This window comes from Pipistrellus hanaki (genome assembly GCF_964339955.1).
Source record: "Pipistrellus hanaki genome assembly, chromosome: 10".
In the NCBI taxonomy this organism is placed as follows: Eukaryota; Metazoa; Chordata; class Mammalia; order Chiroptera; family Vespertilionidae; genus Pipistrellus; species Pipistrellus hanaki.
In genome coordinates this window covers 5,099,507-5,116,886 of record NC_140512.1, presented here as the reverse complement: position 1 = coordinate 5,116,886, position 17,380 = coordinate 5,099,507, and the positions used below count along the sequence as shown (strand labels likewise).

The following is a 17,380-nucleotide window of genomic DNA, read 5'->3' as shown; positions in this document are numbered from 1 at the left end:
AGTACCTTTTCCTGGTGCTTCCCCCATCACCATGGTGATGCCTCCATCGCTGGGCCCGTGGGTGGGTCCACCTTCGCACAGCAGGGCTGGGCCGAGCTGCCTCCACAGCCACCTCTCCCACCGGGTGTCTGGCGGCGGGCCTGGCAGCAGAGGCCTCTTCTTGATCCTGCACTTTAACCTTCTCTGTCTTGGACTTCTTTCCTCGAGTATGCTGTGTTTGAAACTTGGGCTGGCAAAGAAGAAACAACGGTTAGGGATTCCTTGCTAAAGAGGAGAGGCAGGTGAAAATGTATAAAACTATATCCCATTAGAGGCTTTTTATAAAAACTATTAGCATTTAAAAGAAGTTTCCAAAGCTAACCTCATAGAGTGTTTTACTGTCCGTGAGCCTCAGTTCTACTTGTAAATGAAACACTACGTTTTTCCAATATTAAATATTTATTTCTTTTTACATACAAAAATATTTTACCAGGCATATGGCATTTCACAGATTGAACATTTCAATAAGTTTTGTTTGGGGCAGTATCTGGAAACATGTGAAAAGAAAAATTGTATAGGGACAGCTTCTGCAAAATCAATAATCATGTTACAGGAAAATGTTATTTTTACAAGGACAGTAATATTCCTTTTACACGGGACTTGGCAATACAATTACTTGGAAAGCAGTAGCAATTAGTTTTTATTTTTAAACTTTTTCATCAGAAACTTACTTTAGCAGCTTGTTTAGCTTGGATGTGTAGGTTGCCAACAAGGTTTTGTCCTCCATTAAAAAAAAAAAAAATCCTACAATCAATCACTTCACAGACTAGAGGTTAAAAAGGAACATGCATCTGTGTCCAAAATAAAGGCATACCCAAATGGAACGGGGTCCCCCAAAGCAGGTTCCCACAACACACACTCGTCACGGGCCCTCCCGGGCAGGCAGGAAATGACGCTGGTGCCACCCCTGGTGCTCACTCATCTGCAGCAAAACCCCAGTGCCACTTCCTTACCCACCGGTGCCACTGCAGACGGGGCCGGTTCTCTCTCAAAGACGGCACACGGCCGAGAGCACGGTCCTGGCGTCTCAAGGACAGATGGGGGCGAGCTCTCCCGAGTCTGGTTCTGTCTGGAAACACAAAGGCATTTCCCGTTTGGACTGTTTCCAGAACCAGCTCTGTGTGCTCGGAGCAGTGTGCCTCACCGCTGCCCACTCGCCTGTGTAAGGAAAACCACATCCTGGTACTGAGAGGTCTGCGATGCTATGCGTCTTCCCTCTCCTCCACGCTCCCAGGCCCCCTGGCTGCTGTGGGGAAAAGCAAGTTTCAGGCGCGGCCTGCCAGGTGTCTGTCTCTTCCTGGCTTGCTATTTCTGACCTCAATGTCCGACCTTTAAAAGCAGACCTCTGGGCCTCTGCTCTGTGGTGGCCTGTTCAGGGGGACCCCAAACAGGCTTACAAGCATCTAGTCTTTCCTCTCCCAAGTTACAAGCACCATTTACGTTCACTGTAGATGTGTCATTTCGTTTGTGCTGAAGATTAGAAAATAGTGAAAGCTAGTAGTAAAAAAAAAAAAAAGAGAGAGAGAGCAAGAGAATCTTCGCCTCTGACAGACGGCCTTTGTGTGTGGGGTCAGTTACCATCCTAACGCTGCCCCATCAGCCAGCCAGTGGCCGTGAGGTCTCAGAGGGGGTCCCTGAAATGCATTCGGTCACCCATGGCCTGAGAAGCAGACCCCCTTCAGACTCAGTGCCATCAGTTAGACAGCATGGGCTGTGGCGGTAAGAACAGGGTAGAGCCACTTTGTGGGGCAGAGATCAGTGAGGCTTGTGACGGGAGAGCACTGGGCTGCTTGCTTAATTGATCTGTGAGCGGTCTGGGCGGCAGCGAGGACTTGCTAAGCGTTTCAACCTGGAGAGGGGATTCTAAGCTAACACGGACCTCCTGCCCAGGGCCACTGAGCGGGACAGACCCTCCTCCGGCTCAGAGCGGTTTTAAAGCTGGAGGCCAGGCCGGTGTGCACAGGTCTGTTAGCTCTGGAGGAGGCCACTATAACAGGAGGAAAGGGTTAGGAACCTCAATGCTAGGGCATACATGTAACAGACAGACCAGGTAGACTTCCTGGTTTAGCAGTTACCACATCAGAGCTACAGATTACGTTCTGTAATGTAAGCTGAAGACAAATAGTAAGTTAGCCTTATTTAACAGATGGAGTATTAAAAGTAAAGGGACACAAAAATGTTACTAAAGGCCAGGAGTCAGAATTGGGATCTCAGTCATTTTTATCTAAAGAAGGTAGTGCAGTATACTGCAGAAGTGAAAATTATGCTTTTAAATTCTTACCTTAGAACGTGATATCATCACTTCATTTTTTTTTGGCGATTAAAGACTCACTTTTTATTCTGTGCACTAAACCATTCCAGGAGCACAGAAAGTAACATGATAGATTATGGGAAATATTTTAAAAATGAATAAAACTTAAAGCTAACAAAAAATTATTTAAAAAATAATCTTACCTTAAAAAATTACATAACTGTTATCTTCCTCAGCTATACAATGTCTATTTACATAAAAATGAACATGATGCTGAATTATTAGTCAATGGAGTTCATTCTTAAGTTTGTGAATAATCTTCACTTGTACTATATACAATAATCTTATCATTAAAATAGTGAATCTGTCCTAAGAACTCAAAATACATTATAAATGTTATTCCATGAATTCTCACAGCACATCCTTTGGAACAAGAGGGGGGCAGGTACCATAATCGCTAAGCCTGTACCAGGTAACAGATTCATTAGAAGGTTTTCCCAAGAGGTTTCCTTCTAGCACTCTTTTTCCTTACGGAAATCAAGTTCAATGCTAACTTTATGGGCTTAATACTTCATTTATTTTTCAAAAAGGAGATTAGTACTGACTTAAGGTAAGCCCTTTCAAACAAAGTGAAAAAAGTTCCTGAATGCATGAGAATTTGGAAGTAATCAAAAATTTAAGAATATTGATTATAATTACATGGGTGAATATATTTAGTTTTATTATTCATGTATTTTGGAAGAATTTTACATAATTTACACATAGGTGTGTGTGTATAGTGACTCAAACGTTTAAAAAATGACCTGCTATCTATATACACAAAATTTCAGGATTGCCTTTTTCGTATTTAGTATAAAGGTTCATTATTAAAAAATTATTGGCTCTCTAGCCTGTGATTTCTGGAAAAATTGAATATTTTTTCAGAAGTTGTAAAAGTGCAATGTTAAATAGGTCATTATTTTTATCAATTTTCAAACTTTCATGCTAAACGTTTACCAATTCAAAATAATTATACCTAACTCCATGGCTATCCATCTTGAAAATCAACCCCAATCATGATTATGACACTTATTATACATAAAAATAAAAAGAAGTTCATCGTTATTGTTATTAGGATATTATGGTCAAAACAACTAGTATCTGGCCATAATCTATAATGCCACATTATTGTATTTTATTGCTAGTTTGTATTTTCTAAATTTGTATTAATTATCAATTTGCTCTTTTAAGGAAAACGTGTCCTTATCAGCAATTATAAGTAAACTTTGCTAAATTATAGAATTTAGATTCAAGCTACTTTTGCTGTAGTCATATTGGATTTATGAAGACGATTTTAGTAAGCTATGCTCGGCAATTGTATAGTTAGAATTGGCAAGAGTAAATCAAGCGCTGATGTACTGGATACTTGATATTACCCAAGCATCAAAAGGAAATCAAGAATGCACAATCAAGGCATGGCTGTAATCAAGGTAAAGTCCCACTTACAGAACATCACATATATCCCAGTAGTTAGGGTTAAACTTTACTTAACCAGAGACATCAACTCTGGATACTTTTACATTTGAAAGTGAAAGACATATGTATAGCTACTTGTATATAAATAGTCATGCCCTGCCGAAACCGGTTTGGCTCAATGGTAGAGCGTCGGTCTGAGGACTGAAAGGTCCCAGGTTTGATTCCGGTCAAGGGCATGTACATTGGTTGCGGGAATATCCCCGGTAGAGGGTGTGCAAGAGGCAGCTGGTCGATGTTTCTCTCTCATCGACGTTTCTAGCTCTCTCTCTTCCTCTCTGTAAAATATCAATAAAATAAATATATTAAGAAAATCATGCCCTGAATGCGGATACTCGCTTGCCCACAAAGAATCCTCAGGCCATTAATGTCCAAACAGGCACAGCATGTTTCCCAAAAGCATACACATGTGTGTGTGCGCACTGTAACTATTGGCAATCGTTCAACATCAGCAAAGCTAATCACCTTAGCCCCCCTCGCTGCTGCGGGAGAATGCTGGGGCGGCCGGGACTGCTTGCCCGAGATCGCCGTGGTTCCTGCAGACTCAGGTTCAGTGGCTTTTCTGAGATACATGAACTTTTCTACATGTATTCTCTTCAACTCTGGCTTCCAGACCGAAATGAACTACATTGTGTTGCTTACTTCATATTAGTAGGGAACTAGTGTATATTATCTAAATACTTTCTGATGAGTACCATTGACAATAGAAATAATTTCTTTACATATAGACTACTTTCTAAATAATATGCACTTTATCCCATATGATAAAGCTAAAAATACATATGACGTAAAAATCATCTCTATTTTGCCAAGATGGTTGGAATAATTGTGGATAAGCTGTCTGTGCTGCTACAAGGACCCAAAGCTGTTCACAGAAGAAGGCACATGGAGAACTTGGAAATGAAATTCCTCTTAGAATTTACAGCGTGTGGGAACACTGAGCCACAGGACCTCACCTCGCCACTGGGCTTGGATTCATGTAGCTTGGAGAAGCCAGTAATGTGACATAAATATAGGCGGCTTAAAAGTTATCCAAGTTATTAAGTGAATGTGATACCTTTGCCACCCATTTCCTATCCTAGGACAAAGAACATGGAGTTGTGTTCTGGATATGAAATCCTGGAATTTAAAAAATATCTATGGATTTCCACTCTTAAAATACAGCAACTTGCGAGTTTTGTTTTATTGTGAAAAGGTTTACAACAGTGTGTGTACCACTCACCGCCTGCATTACCCCTCCAGCCCTGTAGCAGGCACTCCACGGGACAGCCCTGGTGACGGAAAGCCTGCAGCAGCCAGGTGCCCGGTGCCTGCCACCAGACAAAGCACCACCACCACCACCACCACCACCGCCGCCGCCGCCACCGCCACCGGTTCAGTCCCTAACCCTTCAGGTGTGAGGACTTCTGTGTGAAAAGCTCACAGCAACACAGAATATTGGTGACTTAGTTTGATGATGAGCAGCGTCTCTGAATACTTTTCAGGAAGAATTCATACCATCCAAGAATCCTAACGGAAGGTATTAGTAACTGAGGCTGATTTGGAAATTTGTATATGTTAGTGCATCTCGAGGAGAACTGGTCTCCCTTCCCCCAATCATTAAATAAAAATGCATTTCCTTACAGAAATGTAAAACATTTTTTATATTATATTATATATACAATGTATTATATCATATACAATGTATATATTATATAACGTATATGTTATACATAGGTAAAACAGCTGACCATTATTTCCAAATTTTAAAACTCATTCAGTGGTCTGGGTCCTCTACACAGCAAAGCGAACCAACGACCTTCGTGATCACATCCTCCTCAGAAAGCACATGGCTGTTCACAGCCCCACCACACCGCCACCTCAGAGCATCTTCACGCGTCACAGAAACATGCAGAGGCATGATACAGCTGCTGACCATATCCTAATAAAAACCTGTATAAGAAGTTTGCTTTGTCCATTACAGTTTTACCTGCGAGAAAAAAATAAATGGCAAGTGTCATTCTGCTGTTTCACAGGAGGCACTCTCTGAGCCCACCCAGCCTGCTTGCTGTGTACATGGTAACTTAACATCAGCCAGTCTTTGCGACAAACGTTGAGTGCTAGGTATTGCTCTTTGTTTTTTCACTAAAGATAGAAATGAAGGGGGAAAAACCCAATATATCTGCATAAATCAGAACCGACAGCCACAGATCTCCGAAATGACAAAGCTATGTAGCATGGAGCAACTTCTGATGTCAGATTCGGATGGCGGTAGACTTGCTATGGCACTGACATTCAGGGTCTGCTTCTTTAAGAAATTATATTAGGAAAGAAGGCCAATAACGATTATTTTCTAAAGTGACTTCCCCCTCACTTGTTAAATACTGAGCTAAATGGCAACTTTACAAAACTATTTCAAGTATTCATTATCACAGTGAAAATGTGAGACCAAGGTTCGAATGAATGAGTTGGAACTTCTTGTGATGGAAAAGGCAAGGGCACTAAATCAGAACATATACAAAATGCTTCAACGCATTTCTTTATGTGATATGAATAGATTGTCCATAAAAAGTTAGAAAAATTAAGATAAGTTATATATCAGTGCACCTTCCCAACCGCTGTGTCTATAAAAATTGGGAAGAGTGTAGGGGCATGTCAGTCTGCGGCAGGACGCCCGCCGCCCAGGCCTCTCCTCGGTGCACGCGCTTCTCGGGAGCGGGTTATTTGCTGTAGTCACTTTCTAAGAGCTGTGTTTTAATTGTGAACCTTATTGACTCATCAGTACACCCAGCTGATGGGGACCCACTGTGGCTCCATCCTCAGGTTCTCTATGGCAGTCTGTAGTTTCTCGAAAGCTTTGTCTAGATTGTCGTTGACGATGATCAAATCAAAGTAGTGGTTGTATGCTCTCTGAATTCGCGCACTTTCATCCACTGTTTTCTTCAAGTCAGAGTCCTGTTGAAGAGTTTTAAAAGGAAATGTTTTTATTATAAGGTATATTTACTTGTTTAAATAGCAGCTCAGAGTGAAGGTAAGAAATTAGTAGCTTGGATAATTTTTCATTGTGATTCTGATATTAATTCTCAAAATCTAATCCAGAGAGGGTTAAAAAGACATTGCTACCTGTTCCTGTTCCCATCTTCCCAAACGCGTTCATGTTTGTGCCTGTGAGTACCCTGTATCTTCTGTTTCATCGACATTAGGATAAGATTCCTAATTTAAAAAACTGCTGGCAATAATTTTAGGATGAAATCTAATGGACTCTAGATTATGGAACCCTATTTCTAGTGACTGTTAAGCTCAAAGCTAAATTTTCTGCCTATTTCCAAGAAAGAGAATCTTACAAGTGTATTTTGAAGACTAACTTCACATTATTATTTTTTTGCTAGTATTATTTATATATCCTAGAATATTTCTAGTCATTTTAAAATAATGTGGGGGAATAAATAATGGGTTCTACACGACTAAGAAAAGCTTTTACAAGTGTTTTGAAATTTCACAATTCTACATGCTCTTCAAATACTTATTGAGTTTCTATTAAAGTGTCTACTGTGTTTCATTATTTATGGATAGAACAATGAATAAATAGGACAGAGGGGGTTCCTACCCTACAGTGAAGGAGACGGATGAAGGGCAAATAAACACAAGAACTTGTGAGTTGTAGTAAGTTCTATAAAAGAAAATAATCAGGAACAACACATTTTCAGGGATCTACTTACAAAGACACTGAGTACATCACTTTTAAACTGAGAACCACAAATGGGAGAGAGAGCATTCTTTCAGAGAAAGAACTTATTGCAGAGAAAACAGCAATGCCAAATCCAAGCGGGAAATGACTGGATGTGTAAGACACCAGGAGGCCCAGACAGTCAAGGGGTGAGGGGAGCGGTAAGGTGAGATGAACACAGAATAGGTCATGAAGGACCCAGACGCAGTGGAGACATCCCTGGATTGTGATGGTGGCAAAGGTATGGGAATGACCCACTCTATTTACCTCTGCTGGTGACAAAATCATTAGGATTAGCTGACGGGTAGAGGTGAAAAGTGAGGAAAATGACTGAATGGAGATGCTCTTGGGTCTCTAGCATGAGCTAAGCGGGTGTGTTTAGAAGACATAGAGTTGGGGAGTAGGGCTGGAGAGAACATGGTTTTTGGGGGGTTGGGGGGGGGGGAGGGAAAGCACACGTTCTACTTTGTACATGTTGAGTTTAAGATGCCTGTGGGACAGCCAAGTATGCGAGTCAGAGCTCCGAGGCGAGTTGCCTATATATAAATCAGGAACCACCAGCGTGACAATAGGAAAAGGACCAATCGTAGGAGGAAGTAGCACGGTTAACCTCAGAGAAGTGCTCACCGTCAGAAGCTTGGTGGCGATGCCGGCGTCCACCACGGCTTTGTGCATGGCGCGCAGCGTCTCCAGCTCCGGGGCGGCGATGAAGACCACGTAGGGCATGAACTCCGACGTCCTCAGCACCTTCAGGGCCTGTGCAGGACAAGAGCCACACACCGCTTACATAGGATTGGGATCTGTATCATTTCCCTTTTCTTTTCACTGAGTAACCGAAGTCTACCTGCCTCTTCCTAAGGATTAAAAACATAATTTAACACTTGCCCCACTTCCATCCTTTGACTCCATACAGTACTTCCCGAAAACAGTGATCCATTAATTGTGTTCCAACCTCTCTACCCTTTGAGCTTCCCGAACAAAGGAAAGAGTTACATTAATGAAGTACCCAAAAGCCAGCAAGACTGCTGTAAACGTTTTTATGTTAATGGTGGGATTCTGCTAATACTGAAAAAGCTAGAAAATAATTTAAGTGTCTACTAGCTGGAGAGTGGTTACATAAGTTAAGATATGTCTATATTAAGAAATACTATGCAGCAGTTACAAAGATTAAAAAAAGCTCTATAGTAATCAACATGAAAAGGTCTTCAAGAAACATTATTTAATAAAAAGAACTGAAGAATTTGTATAGAATTTTTCATTTATATAAAAGTCTCAACAAAAATAGAAAACATATATATACATGTATATAGATGTGTGTGTACATATATAATATATAGTGTCCCCAAAAGTGTATACATGCTTTAACAGCTGATAGCTATTAAAATGAAATGTATTTTAATGAACACTGATTTTATAATTATTCAAAGTGTGTGTATACATTTTTTGGGAAATCTTGTATATATACACACACGTCATTTTTTACTTAAGGCATACTAAAAAGACAGGAAGATACACACCGAACTCAATAATATTTACCTCTGAGTAGGGAAGTGAGATTAGATTGAAAGCAGAAGAGTGGGAAGGGGTCGGTGAGAGAGACACGGAATGGAATGAGAATGAAATGAATGTGTGTGTGTGTGTGTGTGTGTGTGTGTGTATTTTGAGTGGGAAGGAGCATGACTGCAAATTTTTTCCTTTTTATCTTTAAATTATTTTTTTCCCTTTTTATCTTTAATTTAAAACATTCTTTCAACTACAGTTTAAATTCAGTATTATTTTACGTTAGTTTCAGGCGTACAGCACAGTGGTTAGACAATCATATACTGTATAAAGTGTCCCCCCTGATATTTCCAGCACCAAACTGGCACCATGCATAGTTATTACAATATTACTACATTTCCTAGGCTGTCCTTTAGATCCCCATGACTATCCTGCAGCCTGGTTGAAAGGTTAAATTTCGCATGCTCTAATGTATGCATTCATGTATTACTTGAACAAGTACTAAACAAATACTGACCTTCTGCCATGTGTCTAGTGCTTGGCGACTTGGTCAGAGATTTATTTAACTAGTGGATGCATAACAAGGTTCTCCATTACCAGCAGGTAATGGAGGGAAAGAGCTACCTTCACAATCTCAAATCAAAACGGAACAAAAACTCCACGGGAAATAAAATTAAAAATCAGCTTCGGAATCCACGCAGCTTACTTGTGGGTTGACATCCAAAATGCAAGTTCGTCCAGTTTGGACAACTTCAAGAATAGAGTCAATCTTGGTTCCATAGAGATTTCCTTCATATTCCCCATGTTCCAAATATTTTCCAGCTTTAATATCTGCTTCCATCTCAGACCGTGACACGAACTTATATGCCTGGCCATCTTTTTCATCTTCCCTTGGTTTCCTTGAGGTAACTAAATAAAATTATGTCGAGAATTTACACAAAGAGAATGCAGGATTTTAGAAAACAGACTGAAATGAACAAGGTAGCTTAAGATACTTCCATTTAGTGCCTAAGGCCAAATCTGGCCTGCTTCCTATTTTTGCAGATAAAGTTTTATTGGAACATAGCCACGCTCATCCTTCTTACCTACGTTTCACTTGTTTTATACTGGTGGAGGAGTTGCAGGACAGACTAGATGACCTGCAAAACCTAAAATATTTACCATGTGGCCCTTGAGCAAAATAGTTTGCTGATCCCTGATTTATAGGAATGCTTTAAAAGGTAGTTCCCAATATACAATCTGTATTTAAAAATATGTGCTTGATAAGGTCAGTTTGAAACTCAAAATATAGTTACCCGGAAGCAGAGCCCTGCATTTAAATTCTTAATTACGGTGAATCCTGGTAAGTGTGAGGTATGTTGCAAGTGAATACCTCTTCCAGCTGACCTGCACTTACTCCCCCCTTTCCTCAGGAATATCAATATGTCCTCTCCTGTCACTTAACATTTCCTAACTGAGTGCCACGCCACTGAGCAGATCTCCTGTTCTTAGTTGGTATTATCAATTTTCTAAAGTGTACTTTTACCCACAAGTTATCCTTTATTTTGCCTCTATACCTTTATTTCAGCTTCCTGCCCACTTATTCTCCTATTTATTATATTTTGTGCTTTAGTGGTGGAACTAGCCACACCTCAAAGTTATTAAGGTCTATTAACTATCTCTATTTTGATCTGATATGTGTATTCTTGCTCAAAGAATGAGAACAAAGAAACCAAGTGAAAATTTAAAGGATCCTTTGGTCTGACATTGTAGAGCTCTAAGTACTTTCAGAGACATACAACTCCCCTCAATGTGGGCCACGCTAGGATGGACTGTTATCACCTCTCACACTGCTGCAAAGAGGCAGAGTTAGGTCGTACCCTCTGCCAACCTGTGAAGACTAGCTTGGAAGGAGGAAGCGGGGGGGGGGGGGGCGCACACACAAAAGAGAGATTCTTTCAAATTTAGCCTTAATCTGAGCTTGGCTGGATCAGATGTAAAAAAGTTTTCAACTTTTAATCAAATACACATGCAGAATATCTGAAGAAACCATTAAACACATACACTTAAAATTAGAAAGTAATCCAAATCAAAAGTTGATGGTATTTAAACTATTTGTAATAAACATGACACATCAATAAAACTTTTATAAGAACAAAATGAACTTCAAACTCAATAAATCAACAAACAAGTGGTGCCGAGGATGTGAAGAAAAGGAACAAGCCCTGTGCACGGTCGGTGGGAACGTAGGCTGGAGCAGCCAATGTGGAAATCCACGTGGAGTTACCTCAAAGAATCAAAACCGGACTGCCTTACCACCCAGCGATTCCATTTCCAGGAATATATTCGAAGAAACCCAAAATACTGATTCAAAAGAATATATGCACCCCTGCATTCACTGCAGCATCATTACAATAGTCAAAATGTTTGGAATCACCCCAAGTGTCATCAGCGCACGAGTAGATAAGAAAACGGTTGTACATCTACACAATGGAATACGGTATGGTGGACCTGGAGAGTATTATGCGGCTGAGTGAGATAAGTCAGTCAGGGAAAAACAAATTCTGTATGATTTCACTTATATGTGGAACCCAATGAACAAAATAAACTAATAAAAAAAAAAAAAGGACTCACAGATACAGAGGACAGACTGACAGCTATCAGAGAAGAGGGGTGTTAAGGAGCTGAGTGAAAAAGGTGAAGGAATTAAGGAAACAACAACAACAAAAGCCTCTCACAGACACAGACAACAGTACAGTGATTGCCAGAGAGAAGGGAGAAGAGGGTAGAGAGGGATAGATGGTGATGGAAGGAGACCTGACTTGGGGTGGTGAACACACAATACAATATATAGGTACTGTGTTATAGAATTGTACACCTGAAAGCTGTTTTGTTAACCAATAAATAAATAAATAAATATATATATATATATATATATATATATATATATTTTTTTTTTTAAATGGGGACCTTCACACATTGCTGAGAGTGTAAAAGAATATGGCCACTGTGGAAAACAATGTGGCAGTCTCAAAATGTAGTCACAGAGTCACTATGGGACCTACCAATTCCATTTCTGAGAAAAAGAAAACGTACACGTCCACAGAAATACCTGTATACGAATGTTAACAGCAGCATTATTCATTACAGCTAAGAAACAGAGCAATCCAAATGTCCATCAAGTGATGAACAGATAAACAGAATGTGGCGGAGCCATAAAATGGAATAGCACTCAGCAATAAAAAGAAGCTCAGTGCTGACTCCAGCTGAAACATGGATGAACCTTGAGAACTTTGGTAAATAAAGAAGCCATCATAAAACATCACACACTGCATAATTACATTTCTGTGAAATGTCCGGCGAGGCAAATTTTATCGTGGCAGAAAGCCCACTAATGAGCACCACGAGTTACAAAATATGCACAGAAAGACACATCATATTAAATTCAAAATATTGAAAAACAACAAAATGTAACACAAAAGACCCTGAATATAAATATAAGTATAAATATATATGTATATGTATATGTATGTGTGTGTGTATATATATATATATATATGTATATATATATATAAATTGATTTGAGAGGAAGGGAGAGGGAGAGGGAGTGACAGAAATATCAATGATGACAGAGAATCACTGATCAGCTGCCTCCTGTATGCCCCCTACTGGGGATCGAGCCCACAACCGGGAATATGCCCTTGACTGGAATTGAACCAAGGACCCTTCAGTCCTCAAGCTGATGCTCTATCCACAGAGCCAAAACAGCTAGGGCCCAAATAAGAATTTGAATGAAAGTGAACTTTCTTTTTTTGTTGTTGTTAATCCTCACCTGAGGATATTTTTCCTTTTTTTAATTTTTTTTTTAGGGAGAGTAGAAGAGAGGAAAAGACAGAGAGAAACATTGATGTGAGAGGAACACATCAATTGGTTGCCTCCTGCACATGTCCCGACCAGGGCCTGGACCAGGGAGGAGCCTGCAACCAAGGTATGTGCCCTTGACTGGAATCAAATCAGGGACCTTTTGGTCTGCAGGCTGACGCTCTACCCACTGAACAAAACCGGCTAGGTCTGACAATGAACTTCTTAACAGAACTGGATTCAAGAACTACATCTTTTGAGTTTTACCATCTAGAATTTCTACTCTCTGCTAAGTAATCAATCAAATATAGGGCAGATAATATACATCTTCAAATACAGAGATACACAAATGACATCCCATACACCATTCCTTGTGAAGTTACGAGAAGATGTGCCCAGCAAAACAAGGCAATAAACCAAGAAAGGAACAACAGCTTCTGGCCAGGACAGCAGCAAAAGGAATGACATCACCGTGGCAACAACGGGGCAGCCAAGACACAGCCCATGGTACTCACAAGAGTAAAAGGACGGAGGTCTGAGACAGAGGTTTCCAAGCCAAAGTCATGACTTCATAGGTAAGTGAGCCTTTGCTTTAAAACAAACTATACACATTAACCGAGGTAAAGAGAAGAAAACAGACGCCTAGTGATTGCTTGGTGGGGGAAGAGGGAGGAGAAAATAAAGCGGGGTTAACTGCAACTAGAGTCACCTCTACACTGGGGGATAGTCAGGAAGTCAACAGATGAGGCCCCATGGGACAAGGCAAGAACTAGCAGAATGAAGACAATGAAGAAATAGCAAAAAGGAAGAAAAGCAACTGTTTCTAGTAAGTAGGCCCCAGGCGGGGGTAGAAGAAAACAGGGGTTATATTTTCCATTAGTTAAGTACTACTTGATTAAAATACTGGACATGTATTAACTTGCTAAAAATAAAATACTTTACAATTCTTTGACCACCGTGAGGCTTTAATAACTTCTGAACCAGGATTTGTCTGAGCTGAGTCATTCGTGTGCTCACAATGGAAAGCCTTCCCCTGAAGGGATTACAAACAGCACGTGAGGGCAACGGTAAGGTTATTCCTCCGACCGGCTCCTAAGAACTGCAGCACTAAGATCGCTCACTGAGAATTAGTCCTCAGAACAAACTGGGTAACGGAGAAACTCATCGTAAAGAGATGGAGTGGCGTCAGGCTATGGTCTGACTCGGGACAGCTTAAGGGCACTACTGTACATTAAGAAAAGGCCGGTGCATCTTCGAAACAGAGCAAATGTATATTAGTCCTTAAAATAAGTCGATGATATCTAACTCCTTCATCTAATCCCATTCTCATCAAGCATACTTCTGACAATACTACTGAACTTTCCATGTAAATATGCAAATAAGGAAAGAATGCAAAAATCATAAAATGAGTATTTGGTTCACTTAATAGTTATACTTCTCATCAGCATCGTTTTATTTTCTCCAAAAATCTCTGTGACCTTAATTAATGCTGCTTGTCCTGGAAGATGAATTCCCCCCTTTTTTATTTTTTTGCTAGAGCTCTGGTGCATGAAATTCGAGGGGGGAGGCGGTCCCCCCGAGCCCAGCCTGCACCCTCTCCAATCCGGGACCCTTTGGGGGATGTCTGACTGCCAGTTTAGGCCCGGACATCCCTCTCACAATCCTGGACTGCTGGCTCCTAATTGTTCACCTGCCTGGTCTCCCCCAACTGACCCTCCCAAACCCCGCTGGCCTGGTTGCTCCCAACTGCTCCTTCCCCTGCTGGCCTAGTCACTCCCTTACTACCCCCTCTGCCACCTAATCACCCCCAACTGCTCCTCGCCCTCTGGCCTGGTTGCCTCTGTCTCCTCTGCTGATCTGGTCGCCCCTAACTGCCCCACCCCCTGCCAGCCTGGTCACCCCCACTGTCTTCCCCTGCTGGCCTGGTCGCCACACACAGCCTGCTTGTTCAGTCGTTTGGTCGTCCCTCACTAACCCCCCTGCCAGTTTGGTCACAGGCAGCCATCTTGTGAGGGTGTGACAGTCAATTTGCATATTATTCTTTATTATATAGGACTGATTAAGGTATTACATATGTGTCCTTATCTTCCACTGTCCCTCCACCCCCTCCAATCATGCCCTCACCCCCCTGGTGTCTGTGTTCATTGGTTAGGCTTATATGCATGCATACAAGTCCTTTGGTTGATCTCTTCCCCTTAGCCCCAGCCTCCCCTACCTTCCCTCTGAGGTTTGACAATCTGATCAATGCTTTTCTGTCTCTGGATCTGTTTTGCCAGTCAGAGGAAAATAAATATCACATAATCTCACTCACTTATGGAACATCTAAACTGATGAACAAAAACAAAAACAGACGAATCCCTCTTGCTGTGCTATCCAAAACCAGGATATGGCCTTGCAGGCTCACACAAATTAACAAAGGGACTGCCAGGGAGATGACTGAGGACCCAGCAGGTTTCTCCCTTTTCTTTACACCAAAATGGGTGAAAAATACAACTTTCCACATAGACGTCGGAAGTAAAAGAAACAACGAAGTTAGTGCTGCTTTGGCCACAACTCTCACTACTTGTGTTGAGCATTTCTGATCTACAGAGTTTGGAGCAGTGACTGCCACCAGGCGGCAGGCTGACGGGAAGCAGCTGCCCATATCTTCTCCTCGCTTGTTTTCACTGACATAATAAAAACCTATTTGACACTAAAGGTCACCATTATGTGCCCTCACTACATTTTCTTGCCAACTAAACAGAGAAGAAAACACACAGCTTACATGGCACCGTGGTTCCAAATCTAGTGGGATTCAATACTATGAACCTGTTTTTCAAGCTTCTTCGCCCCACACCTTGAGCTCCTATTAACACTAACGTCCTTCTCTGGAAGGGAGGCATTCTGGCCACCTCCTCGTAGATCTGGATTTCATGACGGTCAAATTCTGCAGGTAAAAGACATGGAAAACACCGCATTCAATTGTCTTGCATGTGGATGAGAAACTTCTGCTGTTCTCTGTTCAGTAATGACTTATTAGGCATGATAGTGAAATATCACTTAAATTGTACTCGGCACAGATTTGTTTCTATTAATTTGATAAAGTAGAAGAAACTATTTTACATTTTGATTTAAACATCTGCTGCCATTCATTTGTTTCTTAAAAATTTGTCCAGCGAAGCTAGAAAAATGCCCGTGCTTTATCCTTATTAGATATTCTACCCATAAAACCTTCTTACCAATTCGTGAGTAGAAATAATACCTTTAATATAAATAATCTGGTGACAAATAGTTTTATGTAATTTATTCAGCTAAAAGCTGTGTATCAGATATTGAGGACAGCAGTATACCTAGCGTGGTGGCTTCAATACGTCCTTATAGAACGAGTGTGCCCTTCCAGTGATATAAATGAATAAGTACTATCTTGGTGACTGCAAATAAGTTCGATTAATAAATGCATATAGACAACATACTGACATTTAAATATTAAGATTCTGAAAATATGTATAAAATAAAATATAGGATCCAAATTATTTTCAGTGGAAACACATTCCAAAATTATATTCATAGTCAATGGTAAAAATTACAAATTTCCTCTTTTATAAGAAAGGCTTAAGAACACATATTTCATGAATAGTAAGGCTAAACTGAGTATGAAATATTCCACTGCCATCATTACGGTCATCACTCTCCATCTGTAGTAATACTTCTCAGGTTATGTTAACAGCAACTACAATATTTGCATAGCTTCCCCACAGCAGCTTAGCCAACGTGGAGGGAGAGCCTATTTTCTCAGTATTATATTCTAATTTACTATTCTGTTATTTCCCTCAGATATGCTGTTTACTTCATTGCCGGTGGAGAGGCGGCTCTGAAGTCCAGAGAGTGCTTTAAACTGACAGTCCTCCGAGTGCGCCTCCAGAGCTGCATGCACTGCTGTCAGCCTCTGGACTGACAGGAGTGACTCCGGTAGCTGTCACGTTTATCTTTCCTTCCGTCTGAGAGAGTGAAGAAAGAGTCCTCCTGGATCCAACTAAGATTCATCTGGTCAGTAATATTTTCCCAAAAGAGCCATGGACAATGTTATGCCTGAATATAGTTGCCTCTAATCATAACTCTTTCATACCTTCATAAAGGCATTTTGCTCTTTAGAAATGACACATAAATTACTAAAATTCTCTAAACAAATAGTTCCAATGATAATGTTGCTCCTTTATTAATATAAGCATCCTAAGCAATTCACTGTTATAAACTATACTTACAAAATAAGCACCTTGGGCATAGTATGAGCACATATAACATAAGGATTTAATAATGTCTGCATATTAAATTGCACCATGTGTTCACCTGCCAACTGCTTGAACTGGGTACTAATCTGAATTATATATGTAGACTCTGCCACACCGATTAACAACGTAAAGCTATTTCATGTGGGCTTCTCAAAAAGTCCTGCTAACACACCTGCGTTTCTGGTGGTGAGATACATCATCTTTTTCTTTTTTTTGCTGCTTAGGGTTCCACAGAAAGGTCCTGAAGGATGAAAAGACAAATAC

At 40.7% G+C, this 17,380-nt stretch overlaps 1 protein-coding gene across 8 annotated transcripts in view; it reads right to left on the bottom strand.

Annotated features, from left to right (window-relative positions):
• PALS2 (protein associated with LIN7 2, MAGUK p55 family member) overlaps positions 1-17,380 on the bottom strand; it is a 75,715-nt gene that overhangs the window by 19,681 nt on the left and 38,654 nt on the right. For 5 of the 8 annotated variants that reach the window (XM_084896342.1, XM_084896341.1, XM_084896339.1 and 2 more), the window contains 6 exons: positions 17,289-17,357; positions 15,613-15,774; positions 9,715-9,917; positions 8,136-8,264; positions 6,588-6,736; positions 6-229 (listed from right to left, as the gene is read on the bottom strand). In XM_084896342.1, coding sequence (XP_084752468.1) covers positions 6-229; positions 6,588-6,736; positions 8,136-8,264; positions 9,715-9,917; positions 15,613-15,774; positions 17,289-17,357 — 936 coding nt within the window. Of the gene's footprint in view, positions 1-5; positions 230-419; positions 5,772-6,307; positions 6,737-8,135; positions 8,265-9,714; positions 9,918-15,612; positions 15,775-17,288; positions 17,358-17,380 lie in introns of those variants that run through there. The other 3 variants (XM_084896346.1, XM_084896344.1, XM_084896345.1) reach the window with 2 other exon arrangements.